The following is an 18925-nucleotide window of genomic DNA, read 5'->3' on the forward strand; positions in this document are numbered from 1 at the left end:
AAAAAAAAAAGACACTGCTTGACAGGTGATATTATTTATAATGAAAATATCAGATGGGGTGTTTTTAGGTGAATTTTTTTCCTAGTAATTATATGGGCCAAGTCTAGATGACAAATAAAAATTAGCTTTTCCCATTCAGAGCAAGCCCTTTACAGGCCATGATTTTTTTTGTTAGGTGTTGGGCAAAAAGGACATGAATTATCTTGCTGATTTGGTGTCACTTTCCATCCAAATAGCTTTCACATTGCCAATTTCAACAACCAGAAACAAATTTAATGTCTCAAATAATCTTTCAGTGTATCTTTTTTATCATTTTGTTTGCATGAAGCATGAACACTTATTTTATTGAATGAAATATGCTTGCAGAAAAATGCATTGACATATTTTATTACAAATTTGTAAAGATAAATATTCACATTTTACTGCTTTTCCTAAGTTTATGTACTTTAGAGTTTTACAGAAAACATTTAATGAGAAATAATAATGTATGAAAATAGTATTTATATTATAGGTATGAAAAATTATTTGGCTATTATAATTTCTATGTTTAAATGAACTTTTCTGTACTACAGTAATTCTCACTTAAGAATGTTGGTTGTCAAATTTCATTTAGATCAGTTGGCCCATACTTTATTTAAGAAATTCATTTATCTTAAGGGTTTTAAATCTGGAAATCTATAAAATATGGATTTATTAATCAGAGGATCAACTCAAACTTTAAGCAGTGTATCCCGATGAACTTTACATAACCCCTTGATACCAACAAAAGGATTAGTTATAAATTTTCCCAATTGGCTTCTTACTTTCATGTCTAGCCAGTGATAACAGGGACAAAGCTGATGTACTAAAAAATCTTTTTAAAACTTAATCCATCGACTCAGTTTGAAATCTCCTTTGGGAATTTCTTTCATTCACTAGTGATTAATAGAGTTTCTTAAGTGGTAGAATATTCACTAGGAAGCTTTCACCAAATGAAATATTGGTTCAACCCTTGATTAGGAGGAGCCCAGCTGGAAAAACTAATGTTGAGATCTCACTGTAGTCTTATACTTCATTTCCAACATTTATCAACTGGTGATAGCACTTTCTAATATATTCATCACAGACTCTTAGAAGTCTGCTTTTAGGACTTGAGGCCAATCCATGTGTTGCTCTATTATGCATTTCTGAGGATTGTTCTTTAATAAGCAAATAACATGAAGAAAATGTTTAAAATAAAACACCAACTCCAATCTCAATATTGATTATATAAGTCACAAATTTCAAGATATTGTTATAGTCTCAAAGATGCAAGCAAGTTAAATATATACATTTAAAAGAATTCCAAATGCGAAATCATTTGGGAACCTTTTATATAAAAGTGATGAACATAATATCAAAATATACCTAATATAAAAATTCAAATTCTGTTGATTCACACTGTCTAGAATTGTTCCCCAGACCTGAAATGTTGTATGTAATATTTATATCAGTATCTGTGTCCAAAATATAGTATTTCATGGTAAAGTCATTACTTTTTTCCTTGCTGATCTGGTATCAGTTTCCATCTGAACAACTATTGTGTAGTAACAGCTGCAACAACTAGAAACAAACCTATAGTTCCATATTATCTTTGAATGTATTATTTTTATTGTGTTTGTTTTTGGGAGTATAAAATATTTGTTTTATTAAATAAAATATGCTTGTAGTAAAATATATTTATCTGTTCATTCTTCTGATGAAAAAAATTCTTATATTAGATTATTTTGTTAAAATGGCTCTTCATTTTCTCAATTATTCTGCATAGAAGCCCAATGTCTCTATGTATTTGAAATGTACACACATTTTACATAAAGAATATGAATACTCAGTATATATTTACGTAAATATACACTGTTTTACATAAAGAGTATGACTGTGTCTTATGTGTCTTATCTGAAATGTGCACAAATTTCAAATAAGCCACATTTATACTCTTTATGTAAAACAAATGTTCATTGCAGCAGTACTCACAATAGCAAAGACATGAAATCAGTATAAATGACTATCAATGATAGACTGGATAAAGAAACTTACCAGAAAGATGTGGAAGTAATATGACTGGACAAAGAAAATGTGGTACATATACACCATGGAATATATGCAGCCTTAAAAAAAAATGACATCATTTCTTTTGTGGGAACATGGATGAAGCTGGAGGCTATTATCCTTAGCGATCTAAGGCAGAAGCCAAATACTCCATGTTCTCACTTATAAGTGGGAGTTTATAACATTATAAGTGAACAATATTAACCAGTGAACAAATTATTGTAATATAATTGCCACCATGCCACAATATTTCTTGTTGTACTTAGCAAATTCTTCTGATATCATTGATATATAAAGTATTGTACAAGTTCACAACTAAGCTTTTTTTTCTTGAAAATTTAAAACAGTGTTCAAATTATTAGAACTGCAGATTTTTCATTTAAGTTTCCAATTTAAACCGGGCATCTCTTGTTTCAGCATAACATGTGACAGTCTCTTTTCTTCTTAATGCAGTGGTTCTTATTCTTTAGTGTGCATAAAGAAGGCTATATTTTAAAATTACAGCTTACTCCAACCTATCAGCAGAGTTATTTCATATAATCAAAGACTGCATTTTTCTTTTTTTCTTTGTTTTATTTTAGGTTTGGGAGCATATGTGAAGAATTGTTACATGGGTAAACACATGTCATGGGGGTTTGTTGTACATATTATTTCCTCATCCAGGTATTAAGCCTAGTACCCAATAGTTACCTTTTCTGCTCCTCTCCCTCCTCCCACACTCCTGTCTCAAGTGGACCCCAGTGTCTGTTGTTTTCTTCTTCGCATTCATAAGTTCTTATCATTTAGCTCCCACTTATAAGTGAGAACATGGAGTATTTGGCTTCTGCCTTAGATTGCTAAGGATAATAGCCTCCAGCTTCATCCATGTTCCCACAATAGAAATGATGTTATTTTTTTTAAGGCTGCATATATTCCATGGTGTATATGTACCACATTTTCTTTGTTTAGTCATTTTACTTCCACATCTTTCTGGTAAGTTTCTTTATCCAATCTATCATCGATAGTCATTTATATTGATTTCATGTCTTTGCTATTGTGAGTAGTGCTGCAATGAACATTTGTGTTCATGTGGAAAGACTGCATTTTTCAAAACATTCCAGGTGCCATTGATACAGTAGTTCATAGACAGTCATTTCAGAAAAACTGTCCTGCAGTGCTGGAGGCACACTGTAAGGATCTAGCCTTGAATTTCTGTCTCAAGAGATTTAGAGAGTGAATAAGAATTAGTTTGTTAGACCTTGGGATTATGGTAGCAGCCTGAGTATTTTCTTGCTTTGATGACGTCTCCTCATTCAGGCAGAATGAGACCTGAAAGACGGCTACTCAAAAGGGTCTCACAGGTGTTATTGCATTTGCACTAGCACTGGGGATCCAGGATCACTTTTCCTGGTGAAAAGTATAGAAGTTTCAACAGCCTACTGTTACTATTTAGCTAGAAATTATTAGACTATAGGAGAAGAAAAAGTCTGCTTTATATAACTCCTAAAAGATACAACTTAAAAAACAAAATATGCTTTATTAATTTTCCTTTTAAGAAATATCTGTTTCAAAGACTGGAACATGACATTAACAGACCTCCTTCTTTCATGTTCATTCAGTCAGGTCCACTCTAGAGATCAAGGTGTCAGACAAAAATCTGGTTGACATACAAAGAATTAGAATAAACTGTTGGTTATTCTCATGGGCTATTTCCAGCAAGTTGTTGAAGCTTTATGTTTAGTCTTCAAATTTAGGAAATTGAATCTTGAAAAATGTCCAGCAACAGAATCAGAGTATCTTCTTTTGATACTGAAGAGATGCATTGTTTACTGCCAGTACCCTTTATCATCACATCTTTAAAACATCATTATTTCATACCTGACATTTTGTTGATATTGAAGTCATGCCTTTAAAAAAAACTTGCATGAGTACTTTTATGGAGATTTAGAATACAATGTAGCTTCATTAGTAATAGAGTAAACAAGTTCATAAGGTGGGACATGGATAGCTGATTTCTTCATTTATTTTTGATTATTAATAATTTTATTTTCAGAAAGTAACTTTTCTTTGTTTTGAAGAGAGCCCCGGTGAAAGATTATCCCTGATGATTATTTCTGACTATCTCATAACCTCTGTGATGAATAGCAGTTATCTTAATATAACATTTTGCCTTTGAACCATGTATTAAAATTAATACAACCAGAAACACAATGTATGTTATTTATTTATTCCTGGTGAATATTGTAGTTTATTATTTGGTAAACATTGGTAGCTTGAAGACTACTAAACAGATTCAAAATATATGAACTCATATTTTCTTACCTTGATCAAACTATTTATTAGCAAAGCATCAAGTTTTTATCTGCTTCATAATGTTGTATCTGATAATTACCTTGAAGAAACAAATCCAATTGCTTTTCCTCTTCCCTTATTTAAATATTGATAAGAAAAAGTTTTGGTTTCCTTTCAGGGGAGGGAGCAGAGTGGGGGTTGGGAGCTATTTCTATTCTCAGTACATGAAAAACTCTAGTGTTTTTTTTTTTCTTTTATTGAGGAAACCGTATTTATCTCTTGTGATTATTTTTTATTTAATATTACTACCCAAAGTACCAAGATTATAACTATACACAGAGATACATAATTACTTTTGTTGTTCCTAGGCATTTTTGTCTTCATAGACAACTTCTTTTGTAATATATATACACATGCTAAAATTATATTTCACAACTGTTTGTATAAATGAATATTACATCTCAGACTATACAGTCTAGGTAGAGATCTGCCTGAAGTTTTATTTCTTAAATCTTAACATTTTAATAATCTCACCTTGTCATTCTTAATTTAATGTTTAGAAACTATTAGTTTTTTTTTAATTAATAAAATTTATTTTAGATTAGTCATAGAGTAGCAGCAAAACTGAGAAGAAATTACAAAGTTCCCACATACCTCCTTGCCATATGTGCACAACCTTCCCTGCTATCAACATTCTGCACCAGACAGGTGTATTTGTTACCATCAGTAAATCTATGTTGACATTGTCACTCAATGTCCATGGTTTACATTAGGGTTGACTTTTGGTGTTTTATATTCTATAAATTTTGACAAATGTATAATTATATGTATCCACTGTTATAGTATGATGAACTATAGTTTCACTGCTCTAAAATCTGTGCTTTGCCTGTTTATCTCTGCCTCCCACCAACCCATGACAACTAGTGATCTTACTGTCTTAATAGTTTTGCCTTTTCTACAATATCATTAAATTGGAATAATATATGCATTTTTTTCATATGACTTCTTTCACTTAATAATATGTACTTAACTTTTCTCCACTTCTTTTCATGGCTTCATAGTTCATTTCCCTTTAACACTGAATAATATCCTATTTTCCATTTGTATCACAGTTTATTTCATTGTCTATTCACCTACTGAATGACATCTTGATTGCTTCCAAGCTTTAGCAATTATGAAGAAAGCTACTGTAAACATCTGTTTACAGATTTTTGTGTGAATGTATGTTTTCAATTCATTTGAATAAATACCAAGGAATATTATTTCTGGGTCATTTGCTAAGATTTAATTAGTTTTATAGGAAATTGTCAAATTTTCTTCCAAAGTGGCTGTACTGTTTTACATTCCCACCAGCAATGAATGTGAATTTCTCTTGCTCTATATCTTCACCAGCATTCAGTATTGTCAGCATTTCTGGATTTGAGTCATTCTAATAGGTATATATTGATATCACATTGTATCATTGTTATTTTAATTTTCAATATTCTAATGAATATCATGTTGAACATCTTATATGCTGGCTTGTCATCTGTATATCTTCTTTAGTAAGGTGTCTGTTGAGATCTCTTTCCCATTTGTAAATTAGTTTGTGTATTTTCTGATTATTGACTTTTGTTCTTTGATAGGTTGGATAACAGTTCTTAATCAGATATGTCTTTTGAAATGTTTTCTCAAGTCTGTAAAGTTGTCTTCTCATTCTCTTGAGATTGTTTTCCATATAGTAGAAAATTTTAATTTTAATGAAATTAAAAGGAATATTTCTTTCCTTGATTATATCTTTAGTGATTTTTGAACCCTCCTTCCTGCACACTGACACACAGTTTGCTTTTTCTTTAAAAAGTAATCACTGTACCAAAGGTCTTCTAGATTTCCTTTTGTTATATTCTAGGAGTTTTAATATTCTATATTTTACACTTAGGTCTTTGATTTGATTCATTTAGAGTTAATATTTTATGAAAGGTGTAGTTTGTCTAGCTTCATGCTTACTTATGTAGATGTTGAGTTGTTCCAGCACCATTTGTTGAAAAGACTGTCTTTGCTCTATTGTACTGCCATTGCTCCTTTGTCAAAGATCAGTTAGCTATATTTGTGTGGGTCCGTTTCTGGGCATTCTATTCTGTTCCATTGATCTGACTATTATTTCACCAATACTATACTGTATTTATTTCTATTGCTTCATATTTAGTCTTGAAGCCAGTTAGTGTCAGCTTCTAACTATTGCTTTCCTTCAATATTGAGTTGGCTATTTTGGCTCTTTGCCTTCTATATAAATTTTAGAAACAGTTTGTTGATATCCACAGAATACCTTACTAGTTGGCTATTTTGGCTCTTTTGCCTCTCTATATAAACTTTAGAAACACTTTGTTGATATCCACAAAATACCTTGCTAGAATTTTGATTGGGGGTGAGTTTAATCTGTAGATAAATATGGGAAGAACTTACATCTTGACAATATTGAGTCTTCCTATCCATGAACTCCCCATTCGGACATCTCTTAATTTATTTAGTTCCTCTTTGATATCTCTCATCAGAGGTTTATAGTTTCCCCATAGGAACTGTTGGTTTTAACTAGGGGATTAACTTTATTGAAGTTCACTTTGCTTCTATAACCATCAGCAGCCTGTTGAAGAGACCTACAGTCTCCTTGAGAAGGGTTATGGCTAGTATTTCTAAATGGCTGAGCTTGATGGAAAGCTCTTGCTGTCTGACATGGCTTTTTCACAGTATTAGTCTTTTTTGTTTGGTTGGTTTTTTGTTTTTTGTTTGTTTGTTTGCTTGTTTGTTTTTAAGATGGAGTCTCACCCTCTTGCCAGGCTGGAGTGTAGTGCTGTGATCTCAGCTCACTGCAACATTCACCTCCATGGTTCAAGTGATTCTCCTGCCTCAGCCTCCTGAGTAGCTGGGACTGCAGGTGCACAGCATCAAAAATTGACATAGACTTTTACACATACTTTGAAGATTTTTACCATTATAATCCTTGGCAAGATTTAGGAGAAAATATAATTTTAAATGTGTCAGATCATGATACAGAGGGTAATATCCTACCTCTCTTGTTTCAGTCTGACTTTTACTATGTTTTACTAAGAGAAACAGTCAGAATTTACCTCTATTTCTGAAATAAAAGACAACTTTTAGTAAGTTCATTTTAGTTATCTTCTGTTTAAAAGTGTATCTAATATTATTATTCTTTTCATAATGCATCTTTTTACACTCCAGATTTCAGCTTGAATTTCCAAGTTTCAATCTTTCATTTGTGTTTTAGAAGAAAATGGTTAAAGAACTAACTCGTAAAACTCACTTTGTATATGACATGATACCATGCTTTTTAAATAAATGTAGCTCTATCATTTTCTCTACAGTCACATTTTGTGATTTATATATCCTATGCCTGTGTTATTTAAATGATCAGCAGATGGTTATTTAGACCTATACTTTCCTTATCAAGATCAGGATTATTAACTTTTTTGTTGTTTTCAATAGGTATTCTCTGCTTAAAGTGTTACCTGCTCTAAAAATGCTTAATGGCGATACGCTAAACTCTGATTCAGAAAGACACACTGAAGAACACAATCAACTGGAATCAGCAGGTTTCCTGGTACTTTGTCAGTCTCAGATTCGAGAATTCAACTTGCTAATAGAAAATTATGTAACTAGAAAAGGGTAAGATTGTGATCTTCCCACTGTTGTATTTAAAATCAATAATGTAATTTATAAATATTATATAATTTATAAATATTAATTACAATTTTTTAAGTATTCTGATTAACACAATTATAATTTTTTGGATTAGAACAGTGTGTTTAGGGAATATTCTACCTTTGAAAACTTTGGGCATCATATTTTATTCTTTAAATATATTAATATGTATTTTGAATATGATTCCAAATATTTAAGCTACAATATTTGATAAAGTAAATGAAAGCATGTGGCTATCATCAAGACAAGAAGGAAAAATTCAATTATTCAGTCATAATTTTATTCAGCAATTATTGTGGACAAGACTATTTATCCCCAAATAATTCACAAATTAACATAAGAGAAAACTGGGTAAAGAGCTAGAATAGAGTGAGGCAAGTTTTACAACACACATTAATTATATATTAAAATACCATACATATACTTAGGTATTAAGGTAGTGTGGGAGAACAGTCCAGAAGAGCAGTCAGCACTTGTACCCATTTAGAGGACAGAAGTTGACAGTAATCAGAATCAAATTTTGAAGAAAGAAAACTTCCTATTCCCCACCTCAAATTCTGAATGCATTATAATTATCTTTCTATAACTGTATTTTTGAATTTGCATTGTGTCAGAAAATATAAATTATAAAGGAAAATGATTCCATATTGTTTCACTTACAATGACTCTCCATTGTAACTGGAAAAATAACATGCACTTCCAAATGTCTTAACTTTCATACTAAATTATATTCTTAAACTATTTCTATTGATACTTTTATACGTGCTTGTCTTATGTAAAGGTTGGATTTCTGTTTAAATATTTTTGAACATAGTCTATTGAGATGAAAAACAAGTCTTCCATTGTTAAAAATGATTTCAATTGTTATAAGTAATGTTTAATGTAACAAATACTGATTGTTTACATTTGTCTTTATGCAAATCTAAAATAACATTTATTTGTATTTGTGTGGTAACATACAATTTTGTATGTAAAGGTGACCCTTGACATTGCCTTGAAATCTAAATTTCAACCTGAGATTTTAAATGTAGTCCTTTGGACTATTTATTTCACTTCAACTTAAGTTTTATTTTAGCATTGAAAATGGAAAGACTATATGAAGAAAGAAAATTCTTACTTTATAATATGTAAAATAGGCTATATTTTATGTTTAATGCATAAGTGGTGGTGAGTTCAATAAGTAATTATAAACATTGGATATCCTAATATCAAAATATTTTTGCATTATTCACCAACAAAATGAATGAAATACAAAATATAAAACATATATTAGATGAGCCTGTGCCAGTTTCTAAATTACCTTTGTGAATGTAGGAACTATCAAATTGTCTCTACATTTTTGATAGTAATTGTAACTTTCCTTTTGTTTGATGTGATTGACATTTTATTTTTTTATATACTGTATTTTTTCAGAGAAAAATTAAGGCAATTTATGGCAATATATTAAATATAGCCAGAAAATGTAAGTTAGAAATAAGCAAATTTTTTAAAACACAAAACAAAAATAAAAGAAGATAAAATGTAGCCAAGAATAAGGCTCACACATATGCAAAGTCCTTTACATTTGTTATTGAGAACTTCAAATCTGGCCAACATTAAAACTTGATTAATTATGCAAGTTATAAAATTCAAAAGCTAGAAATCCAATAATTAAAGAGAATTTTAGCCATTTATGTCTAAAAGTACTTGAATTCTCTTTGCAATGGATTATTATTTTTCCAAAGATAAATGGGAATAAAAACTTTCCCATAATATAAGTTCTTTGTTTAAAAGTCCAATACAAATATTTTGCATGGCAAAAGTCAATGTAGAAAGCACTTTAAACTTTATTTCATAAATAACTTCTCCAAATTTAGTCAGCCATGATTTCTCATGTTTATGGTAGTAAAAGCATGAATTTTTCTCATTCATTTGTACCAAAAATACCTAGAATAAAAATGGTCCTGAAATTTCCAGACATTTGGTCTGGACTGATGGAACTAAATTAACTAAACAAATGTTTTCAAATTTTATTATAATTGAGACCAATTTTTATATAAACAACTAGAAATACTGTATAATGCATGTTGTAGTGAAGTTTAATATTCGTTTCAGGCCATACAGTAAAATTTCCAAAACCTGTACAAGTTTTAATATTTGCTGATATAATTCTTAGTAAATGTCCTCATCATTTATTTGTTCAGGGATGCATTTACCTTGGATACTGCAGAAAATCTCTGTCATTATTTTAAAAAATTGATGATACTTAGTACTGAATACCGACATGCACACGAACGTGGGGATGTAAATATCACCAAGAAAGATGAATCAGAAGCCCAGAAAAGTCATTTGGCCCCTACAAACAGTGACAGCACACTGCAAAATGGAGTCTTCTACTCTTGTGCACATGAACATAATCCAGACTCATCAGATATTCCTGAGAAATGGATGGACTCTGGCTCCAACCACTCCCCGTTAAGCAACTCCTCCACATGTGAAGATATGGAAGGAAGACATCAGGAAAAATTAGTGTGTCAGAAGAGAGAAGACAGCAAGGCAAGCAGTATTCCCACTAAAATAATCCCATTTAAGGAAGTAGTAATGACAAATTCTCTACTGAGGAATCACCAAAATATTGAGCCTAGTGAAAAAATGTAAGTTATATAAATAATTTTTCTTTTATAGATATATATTTACCAGTTTGGATGGATGGTGTTAGCCAATGGTATCAAATAATTTGCTGAAGTATTTAAATTACTATCATATTTTTTACTGATTCCATTAGTTATATTTTCATGTGATCCACAAATCATTAATTACAGAGCAGATTAATTTGACTAAATTTTGGTTTAATTTCCATTAGTATTTAAATAAGTAAATGTGAAATTTTTTCACCTTCTAATTCCTAAATCATGTATTTTAAGGAGAAATAAAATCCCACACTCTAAAAATAATAAAAACAATATTTTCTAAGTAATCAAATAATTTCATTTTTAAAAAATACACCTTTATACATGCCACTTATTTGCTCATTGATTTAGTAAACATTTAATGAGCGTCTTTGCAAGTATTTGAATGTATGTGCTATTATTTTTGGCATTAATAGATCTATAAAGTAGGGCAATATTCTCCATGATTAATCAAGGAAACCCCTTATAACCATTAAATAATTCTAGAAAGCTAATGGCTAATTGTTAAACCAGCAAAGATTAGCTTACTTTGGCCTGTCAATTTATTCTTGTTCTTTTTACTTTTGGCCTCAGAGCCAAGCTAAGAAAAGAAAAATGGCTCAGATTTAGCTTCTTCTATAAATGACTGGTGCTGAGCAGGGCAGATGTCAGAATATCACAGTAGGTAGCTAATCTTGCTTTTCCTACTCTTCCATTTTTCAAAAGTTATCAGAGGAAAGTATAATATTTTTTTCCTGAGAGCTAGGTTAATTGATATGCTGAAACATATTTCCTAATGTAAATTTTTAGTATTTATCAAAAGTGGCTTTAATATTTTCTGATTTATGTTTTATTAATTCATTCACTTGATAGCCTTTGCCCCAAACACTTCAAATGTTGCCTATTGGAATTTCATATAAACAATATTTTGAACTTCTTAACCCTAAATAAAATAGCCAAATGATGACAATAAGTAAGGATGAAGAACTGAAAATATAGATAAACTAAAGACCCAAAGAATAATGGTGAAAAAAATGTATACCCACTTGCTGAATCTTAATTAACATTCAGTGATTCAGGAGATTCACTGTCAATTGTATAAGTTTCCTAATTATTATTTACATGAGCTCTTATTCCAATGACACTTTTGACATTATCATTTTTACCGAAATGGTGATGATGATGATGTTTTTCTCAAACTGGAGTGCCCCCTACATTTAGGAAACCATAAAGTCAGCTTCTTTCCCTGCTTTCAATATAGTGAAAAGTAGTCCATGTTTGTGTCACTGAAGAAAATACCCCGCATCTGCCTTTTGTTTTTGTTTTCCCTGGGGAATTTTGATGATATTAGACTGAGGAATTCATGCAATCAATGACTTTACAAGAAATTCACAATTACACTCAGTGAAACTTGTATATGTCTATAAAGAAATACAACATACTGTCTCAGGTTTGATGTGTTTTTCCATAAGCCTTTTAATTTTGCTAGTTACATATTGCAAATGTGTTTTCTGATTCTTTGTCACTCAGAATGCCCATTAAAATGTTCTGAAATCCCCTAATCCGTTTTCGTTCAAAAGATGAATGAATGAATGATTAAATGAATAAATGTGAATTATATCTTTATCAAAATTTACAAAGTTCTGTTTACCGTAGGAGGAGGAGTAAATGATTTTTGGAACATGAATATTTTTTCAAAGTATTGGGCATTCAAGTAGTTTATCTTAGACCATATATTTTAGCCATTAACTTCAATATCCTACTCATAGTAAAACAGACTGAAGCCTTCTACTGACTTTACATAAAATGGTGATGATGACAATAACAATGATGATGATAGTAATATGGATAATAAGGCAAAACAGCAATAGAAAATGGCTTTATAATTCCTTTCTAACTTTCCAGAAATGTATTGCTATGAGGGGAAAAAAAAATGTATGGTCAAGTCTAGCAGAGTTTACCACTTCATTCCACTTTGCCTTAAACTAAATTGTATGAGGAATGAAGAAATTTCATTGGATTTGGCAATTATAAAATTATTAAAATTGATTTCAAGGGAACATTGGAAAATGAAGATAGGCCAAGAATTAATTCTCCTCTTTTTAAGCCAAAGTCAGGAATTTGAAAAGAGATTAAGACAGAATAGTCAGGACTTTGACAACACTCTTTACATTGATAATATTTCTCTAATAATCTATGTTGGGAATTGAAAACATTTCCGATAAGTAAGAGTTAAATTACTAAACACACTGAAAATACACTTTTATAATCAATGTACATTTTAATTCAAATTTTGCTAATGTTGCTGGGCAACGTAGGGGGACATGAAAAACACATAGCATTGATTCATTCAGTGCCTGAAATTGGCAAATAGATCTGGACCTGAAAATTTTAAGTATTTACTACTGTGTCTCTAAGAGTGTAATTTAACTATTTGTGTGTGGGCAGAGAAGAAAGTGAAGCTCCTAAGCACCTGATAGGGTGCTTTCTCTTACAGTAAATTCCAAGGTTACTTCTCCAGAATGAATAAAATTTTACCTTCTCTTGCCAAGTCAACTTTAGCTCCTGTATTTGTCCTCTCTCTTCTGCCTCATCACTTTCTCTCTTGTCTCTGGAAACTCCGAGAGAAGAAAGGGTTACATACTTAGCAGAAGGGAGGAGTTTCAAATCCTGGCAGTCTACCACAGCGTTCACTCGAGACTACATAGTACTGCTTATGAAACGAAACTGGCAGAAGTTTTACAGATGAGAAAACTGAGTGTGAGCAGGGTGAAGTATATGGCCTACGGTTGCCCAGCAAGGACAAAGTGGACTAAGGGCTCCAATCCAGATCTTCCCCACTCTAAATTCTCTTTTGTGAGCATCTGTGGAGACAGCTATGCAGCATAAAGGCCTGCCAGGGACGTGGGACTGCACAACCCCAGGGGGCGCCATTCACCAAATCCACCCTTCCAGTATCATTCCTTTTTGCGAAGAGGACCATACATGGGAAATAAGAGCAACAGTGGGGGTGGGAAGAGCAAGGAGTCTGAAAGGCCTTCAGTAAAATGCGATATAACATGAGCTCTCAATGTGATAAAGTAATATTCATGGAAAAGCACAAGGACATCCCAACTTTTCCTGTGGCGAGCTCCGCGCAGGCATCAGTGGCAGTCAGCTCCAACTATAACCATTTAAATGAATTTACACTGCTCCTTTATTTACTTGAAGAATAAAGTTGAAGAATAAAGAAAAAAAATGATACAAAAACTCTATAAATGATACAGAATGATACAAAAACTCTGTAAATTCCAGAATGATACAAAAACTCTATAAATCTCCCTCCTTAAAAGAAACAAATGAAAATCCCATTTACTCACATACCCAACTACTGGCACATTTCTTTTCTTCAGATTGGAAGATTTTCTTACCATTTTTACTTCTATGACAATGATAAAAGAAGTGGTCTTATTTTTAAATAATACTTTATATGTTCTTTGTTTAAAGTATTGTTCATGAGGACCTTTTATCTACAACTGGGTATTTACAGATAATTTAAAATGTGTTTTGTTTTGTTTTTTTCTCCTCCTAATAGTATGGCAGCTGTGGTAATCCAGTCATACTTGCGTGGTTACCTCATCCGCAGACAGATTCATTTCTCCACAAGGCTACATACTGCTGCAACAGAAAGCCTGCTAAATTCTTCCATCAAGAATCAGACTATTTTAAAGAAAGAAAAAAGAGAAAGTATTGTGAATATCCAAAAACAGAGGGAGAAGGCTGCTATTCTTATTCAGGTTAACTTCAATCCTTGGTAACATAGTCACAAAAGATATTTTAGTCATCTTTCATGATTTATTCTGTATGAAAAGTAACCTCCAAATCTCAGTGATTACAGTTACATAGATTTATTTCTTTTTTGCTTATTGTACTTTAGGTTCTAGGGTTCATGTGCAGATCATGCAGGATTGTTGCATAGGTACATACATGGTAAGGTGGTTTGCTGCCTCCATCCCGCCATCACCTATATCTGGCATTTCTCCCTATATTATCTCTCCCTAACCTCCCCACCTTCCACTGTCTTTCCCCTAGCCCCCACCAACAGACCCCAGTGTTTGATGCTCCCCTCCCTGTGTTCATGTGTTCTCATTGTTCAACTCCTGCCTATGAATGAGAACACACAGTGTTTGATTTTCTGTTCTTGTGTCAGTTTGCTGAGAATTATGGTTTCCAGATTCATCCATATCCCTACAAAGGACACTAACTCATTTTTTTTGTGACTGCATAGTATTCCATGGTGTATATGTGTCACATTTTCCTTGTCCAGTCTATCATTGATGAGCATTTGTGTTGGTTCCAGGTCTTTGCTATTATAAATAGTGCCTCAATGAACATACGTGTGCATGTGTCTTTATAATAGAATGATTTATAATCCTTTGGGTATATACCCAGTAATGAGATTGTTGGGTCAAATGGAATTTGTATTTCTAGGTGCTTGAGGAATTGCCACACTGTCTTCTTCCACAATGGTTGAACTAATTTACACTCACACCAACAATTAAAAGTGTTTCTATTTCTCCATATCCTCTCCAGCATCTGTTGTCTCCAGATTTTTTAATGTTTACCATTCTAACTGCCCTGAGGTGGTATCTCAATGTGGTTTTGATTTGCATTTCTCTAACGACCAGTGATGATGAGCATTTTTTAATATGTTTGTTGGCCTCATATATGTCTTCTTTTGAAAAGTTTATGTCCATGTCCTTCACCCACTTTTGAATGGGTTTGTTTTTTTCTTGTGAATCTGTTTTAGTTCTTTGTAGATTCTGGATATTAGCTCTTTGTCAGATGACTAGATTACAAAATGTTTTTCCCATTCTATTGGTTGCTGGTTCACTCTCATTATTGTTTCTTTTGCTGTACAGAAGCTCTGGAGTTTAATTAGATCCTATTTGTTTATTTTGGCTTTGTTGCCAATTCTATTGGTGTTTTAGTCATGAAGTCCTTGCCTGCACCTATGTCCTGAATGTTTTTGCCTAGGTTTTCTTCTAGGGTTTTTATGGTGTTAGGTCTTATATTTAAATCTTTAATCCATCTGGAGTTAATTTTAGTGTAAGGTGTCAGGAAGGGGTCCAGTTTCTGCTTTCTACACATGGCTAGCCAATTTTCCCAACACCATTTATTAAACAGGGAATCCTTTCCCCATTGCTTGTTTTTGTCAAATTTGTCAAAGATCAGATGGTTGTAGACATATGGCATTGCCTCCAAGGCCTCTGTTCTGTTCCATTGGTCTATATCCCTGTTTTGGTACCAGTACCATGCTGTTTTGATTACTGTAGCCTTGTAGTATAGTTTGAAGTCAGGTAGCATAATGCCTCCAGCTTTGTTCTTTTTACTTAGGATTGTCTTGGCTATGAATGCTCTCTTTGATTCCATATGAAGTTTAAGGTGTTTTTTTCCAGTTCTGTGAAGAAGATCACTGGTAGCTTGATGGGGATAGCATTGAATCTGTAAATTACTTTGGGCAGTATGGCCATTTTCACGATATTCATTATTCCTAACCATGAACATGGAATGTTTTTCCATCTGTTTGTGTCCTCTTTTATTTCCTTGAGCAGTGATTTATAGTTCTCCTTGAAGAGGTCCTTTACATCCTATATTAGTTGAATATCTAGGTATTTTATTCTCTTTGTAGCAATTGTGAATGGGAGTTTGCTCTTATTTAGCTGTCTATTAGTCTGTTATTGGTGTATAAGAATGCTTGTGATTTCTGCACACGATTTTGTATCCTGAGACTTTGCTGAAGTTGCTTATCAGTTTCAGGAGATTTTGGGCAGAGATGATGGGGTTTTCTAAATATACAGTCATGTCATCTGCAAATAGAGACAACTGGACTTCCTCCTTTCCTAATTGAATATCCTTTATTCCTTTTTCTTGCCTGATTGCTCTGGATAGAACTCCTAATACTATATTGAATAGTAGTGGTGAGAAAGGGCATCCTTGTCTCGTGCCATATTTCAAAGAGAATCCTTCAGTTTTTGCCCATTCAGTACAATATTGGCTGTGGGTTTGTCATACATAGCTTTTACTATTTTGAGATATGTTCCATTGATATGTAGTTTATTGAGAGTTTTTAGCATAAAGCACTGTTGACTTTTGTCAAAGGCCTTCTCTGCATCTATTGAGATAATCATGTGGTTTTGTCTTTGGTTTATGTGGTGGATTACGTTTATAGACTTGCGTATGTTGAGACAGTCTTGCATCCCTGGGATGAAGTCCCTTGATCATGATGGATAAGCTTTTTGATATGCTATTGCAGTGGGTTTGCCAGCATTTTATTGAAGATTTTTGCATCTGTGTTCATCATTGATATTGGCCTGAAGTTTTCTTTTCTTGTTGAGTCTCTGTCGGGTTTTGGTATCAGGATGATGTTGGTCTCATAAAACGATTTGGGAAGGATTCCCTCTTTTTGGATTGTTTGCAATAGTTTCAGAAGGAGTGGTACCAGCTCCTCTTTGTATACCTGGTAGAATTTGGCTGTGAACCCTTCTGAACCTAGACTTTTTTTGGTTGGTAGGCTATTAATTACTGCCTCAACTTCAGCCCTTGTTATTAGTCTATTTGGGGTTTCAACTTCTTTGTGGTTTATGCTTGGGATGTTACAAGTGTCCAGGAATTTATCCATTTCTTCCAGGTTTACTAATTTATATGTGTAGAGTTGTTTGTAGTAATCTCTTATGGTAGTTTGTGTTTCTGTGGAATCAGTGGTGATATCCCTTTATTGTTTTTTGTTGCATCTATTTGATTCTTCTCTCTTCTCTTTTATTAATCTGGCTAGTGGTCTATTCTGTTGATCTTTTCAAAAAACAAGCTCCTGGATTTATTGATTTTTTTGAAGGTTTTTTGTGTCTCTATCTCCTTCTGTTATGTTCTGATCTTAGTTATTTCTTGTCTTCTGCTAGGTTTTGAGTTTTTTTGATCTTGCTCCTCTAGCTCTTTCAATTTTGACAGTAGGGTGTCGTCACTTCTCATGTAGGCATTTAATGCTATAAATTTCCCTCTAGACACTACTTTAAATGTGTCCCAGAGATTCAGGTACATTGTGTCTTCGTTCTCCTTGGTGTTGAAGAACTACTTCATTTCTGCCTTCGTTTCATTGTTTATCTAGTCAAATTCAGGAGCCAGTTTTTCAATTTCCATAAAGTTTTATGGCTCTGAGTTAGTTTCTTAACCCTGAATTCTAATTTGATTGCACTGTGGTCTGAGAGACTGTTAGTTATTATTTCCATTCTTTTACATTTGCTGAGGAGTGATTTACTTCCAATTATGTGGCCAGTTTTAGAGTAGGTGTGATGTGGTGCTGAGAAGAATGTATAGTCTGTGGATTTGGGGTGGAGAGTTCTGTAGATGTCTATTAGGTCTGCTTGGTCCAGATTTGAGTTCTAGTCCTGGATGTCCTTGTTAATTTCTGTCTCATTGATCTGTCTAATATTGACAGTGGAGTGTTAAAGTCTCCCACTATTATTGTGTGGGAGTCTAAGTCTCTTTGTAGGTCGTTAAGAAATTGCTTTATGTATCTGGGTGCTCCTGTACTGGGTGAGTATATATTTAGTATTGTTAGCTCTTCTTTACCATTATGTAATGCCCTTCTGTGTCTCTTTTGATCTTTGTAGGTTTAAAATCCATTTTATCAGAGACTAGGATTGTAACTCCTGCTTTTTTTTGCTCTCCATTTGCTTGGTAAATCTTCCTCCATCCCTTTATTTTAATCTTATATATGTCCTTGCATGTGAGATGGGTTTTCTGAATACAGCACACCAATAGGTCTTGACTTTTCATCCAATTTGCTAATCTGTGTCTTTTGATTGGGGCCTTTTGCCCATTTACATTTAATGTTAATATTGTTATGTGTGAATTTGATCCTGCCATTTTGATGCTAGCTGGTTGTTTTGCCTGTTAGTTGATGCAGTTTCTTCATTGCGTTGATGGTCTTTACCATTTGATATGTTTTTGGAGTGGCTGGTACTGGTTGTTCCTTTCCATGTTTAATGCTACTTTCAGGACCTCTTGTAAGGCAGGCCTGGTAGTGATGAAATCTCTCAGCAATTACTTGTCCATAAAGAATTGTTTTTCCTCCTTTGCTTATGAAGCTTAGTTTGGCTGGGTATGAAATTCTAGGTTGAAAGTTCTTTTCTTACAGGATGTTGAATATTGGTCCCCACTCTCTTTTGGCTTGTAGGGTTTCTGCCGAGAGATCCACTGTGAGT

At 32.9% G+C, this 18925-nt stretch overlaps 1 protein-coding gene across 6 annotated transcripts in view; it reads left to right on the plus strand.

The window, feature by feature from the left end:
- Window positions 1-18925, plus strand: part of LRRIQ1 (leucine rich repeats and IQ motif containing 1) — a 233659-nt gene that overhangs the window by 87365 nt on the left and 127369 nt on the right. For all 6 annotated transcript variants that reach the window (XM_017506824.2, XM_017506826.2, XM_017506827.2 and 3 more), the window contains 3 exons: window positions 7819-7998; window positions 10218-10667; window positions 14257-14458. In XM_017506824.2, coding sequence (XP_017362313.1) covers window positions 7819-7998; window positions 10218-10667; window positions 14257-14458 — 832 coding nt within the window. The remainder of the gene's footprint in view (window positions 1-7818; window positions 7999-10217; window positions 10668-14256; window positions 14459-18925) is intronic.

Source organism: Cebus imitator, unplaced genomic scaffold, assembly GCF_001604975.1.
Source record: "Cebus imitator isolate Cc_AM_T3 unplaced genomic scaffold, Cebus_imitator-1.0 Scaffold362, whole genome shotgun sequence".
Lineage (NCBI taxonomy): Eukaryota > Metazoa > Chordata > Mammalia > Primates > Cebidae > Cebus > Cebus imitator.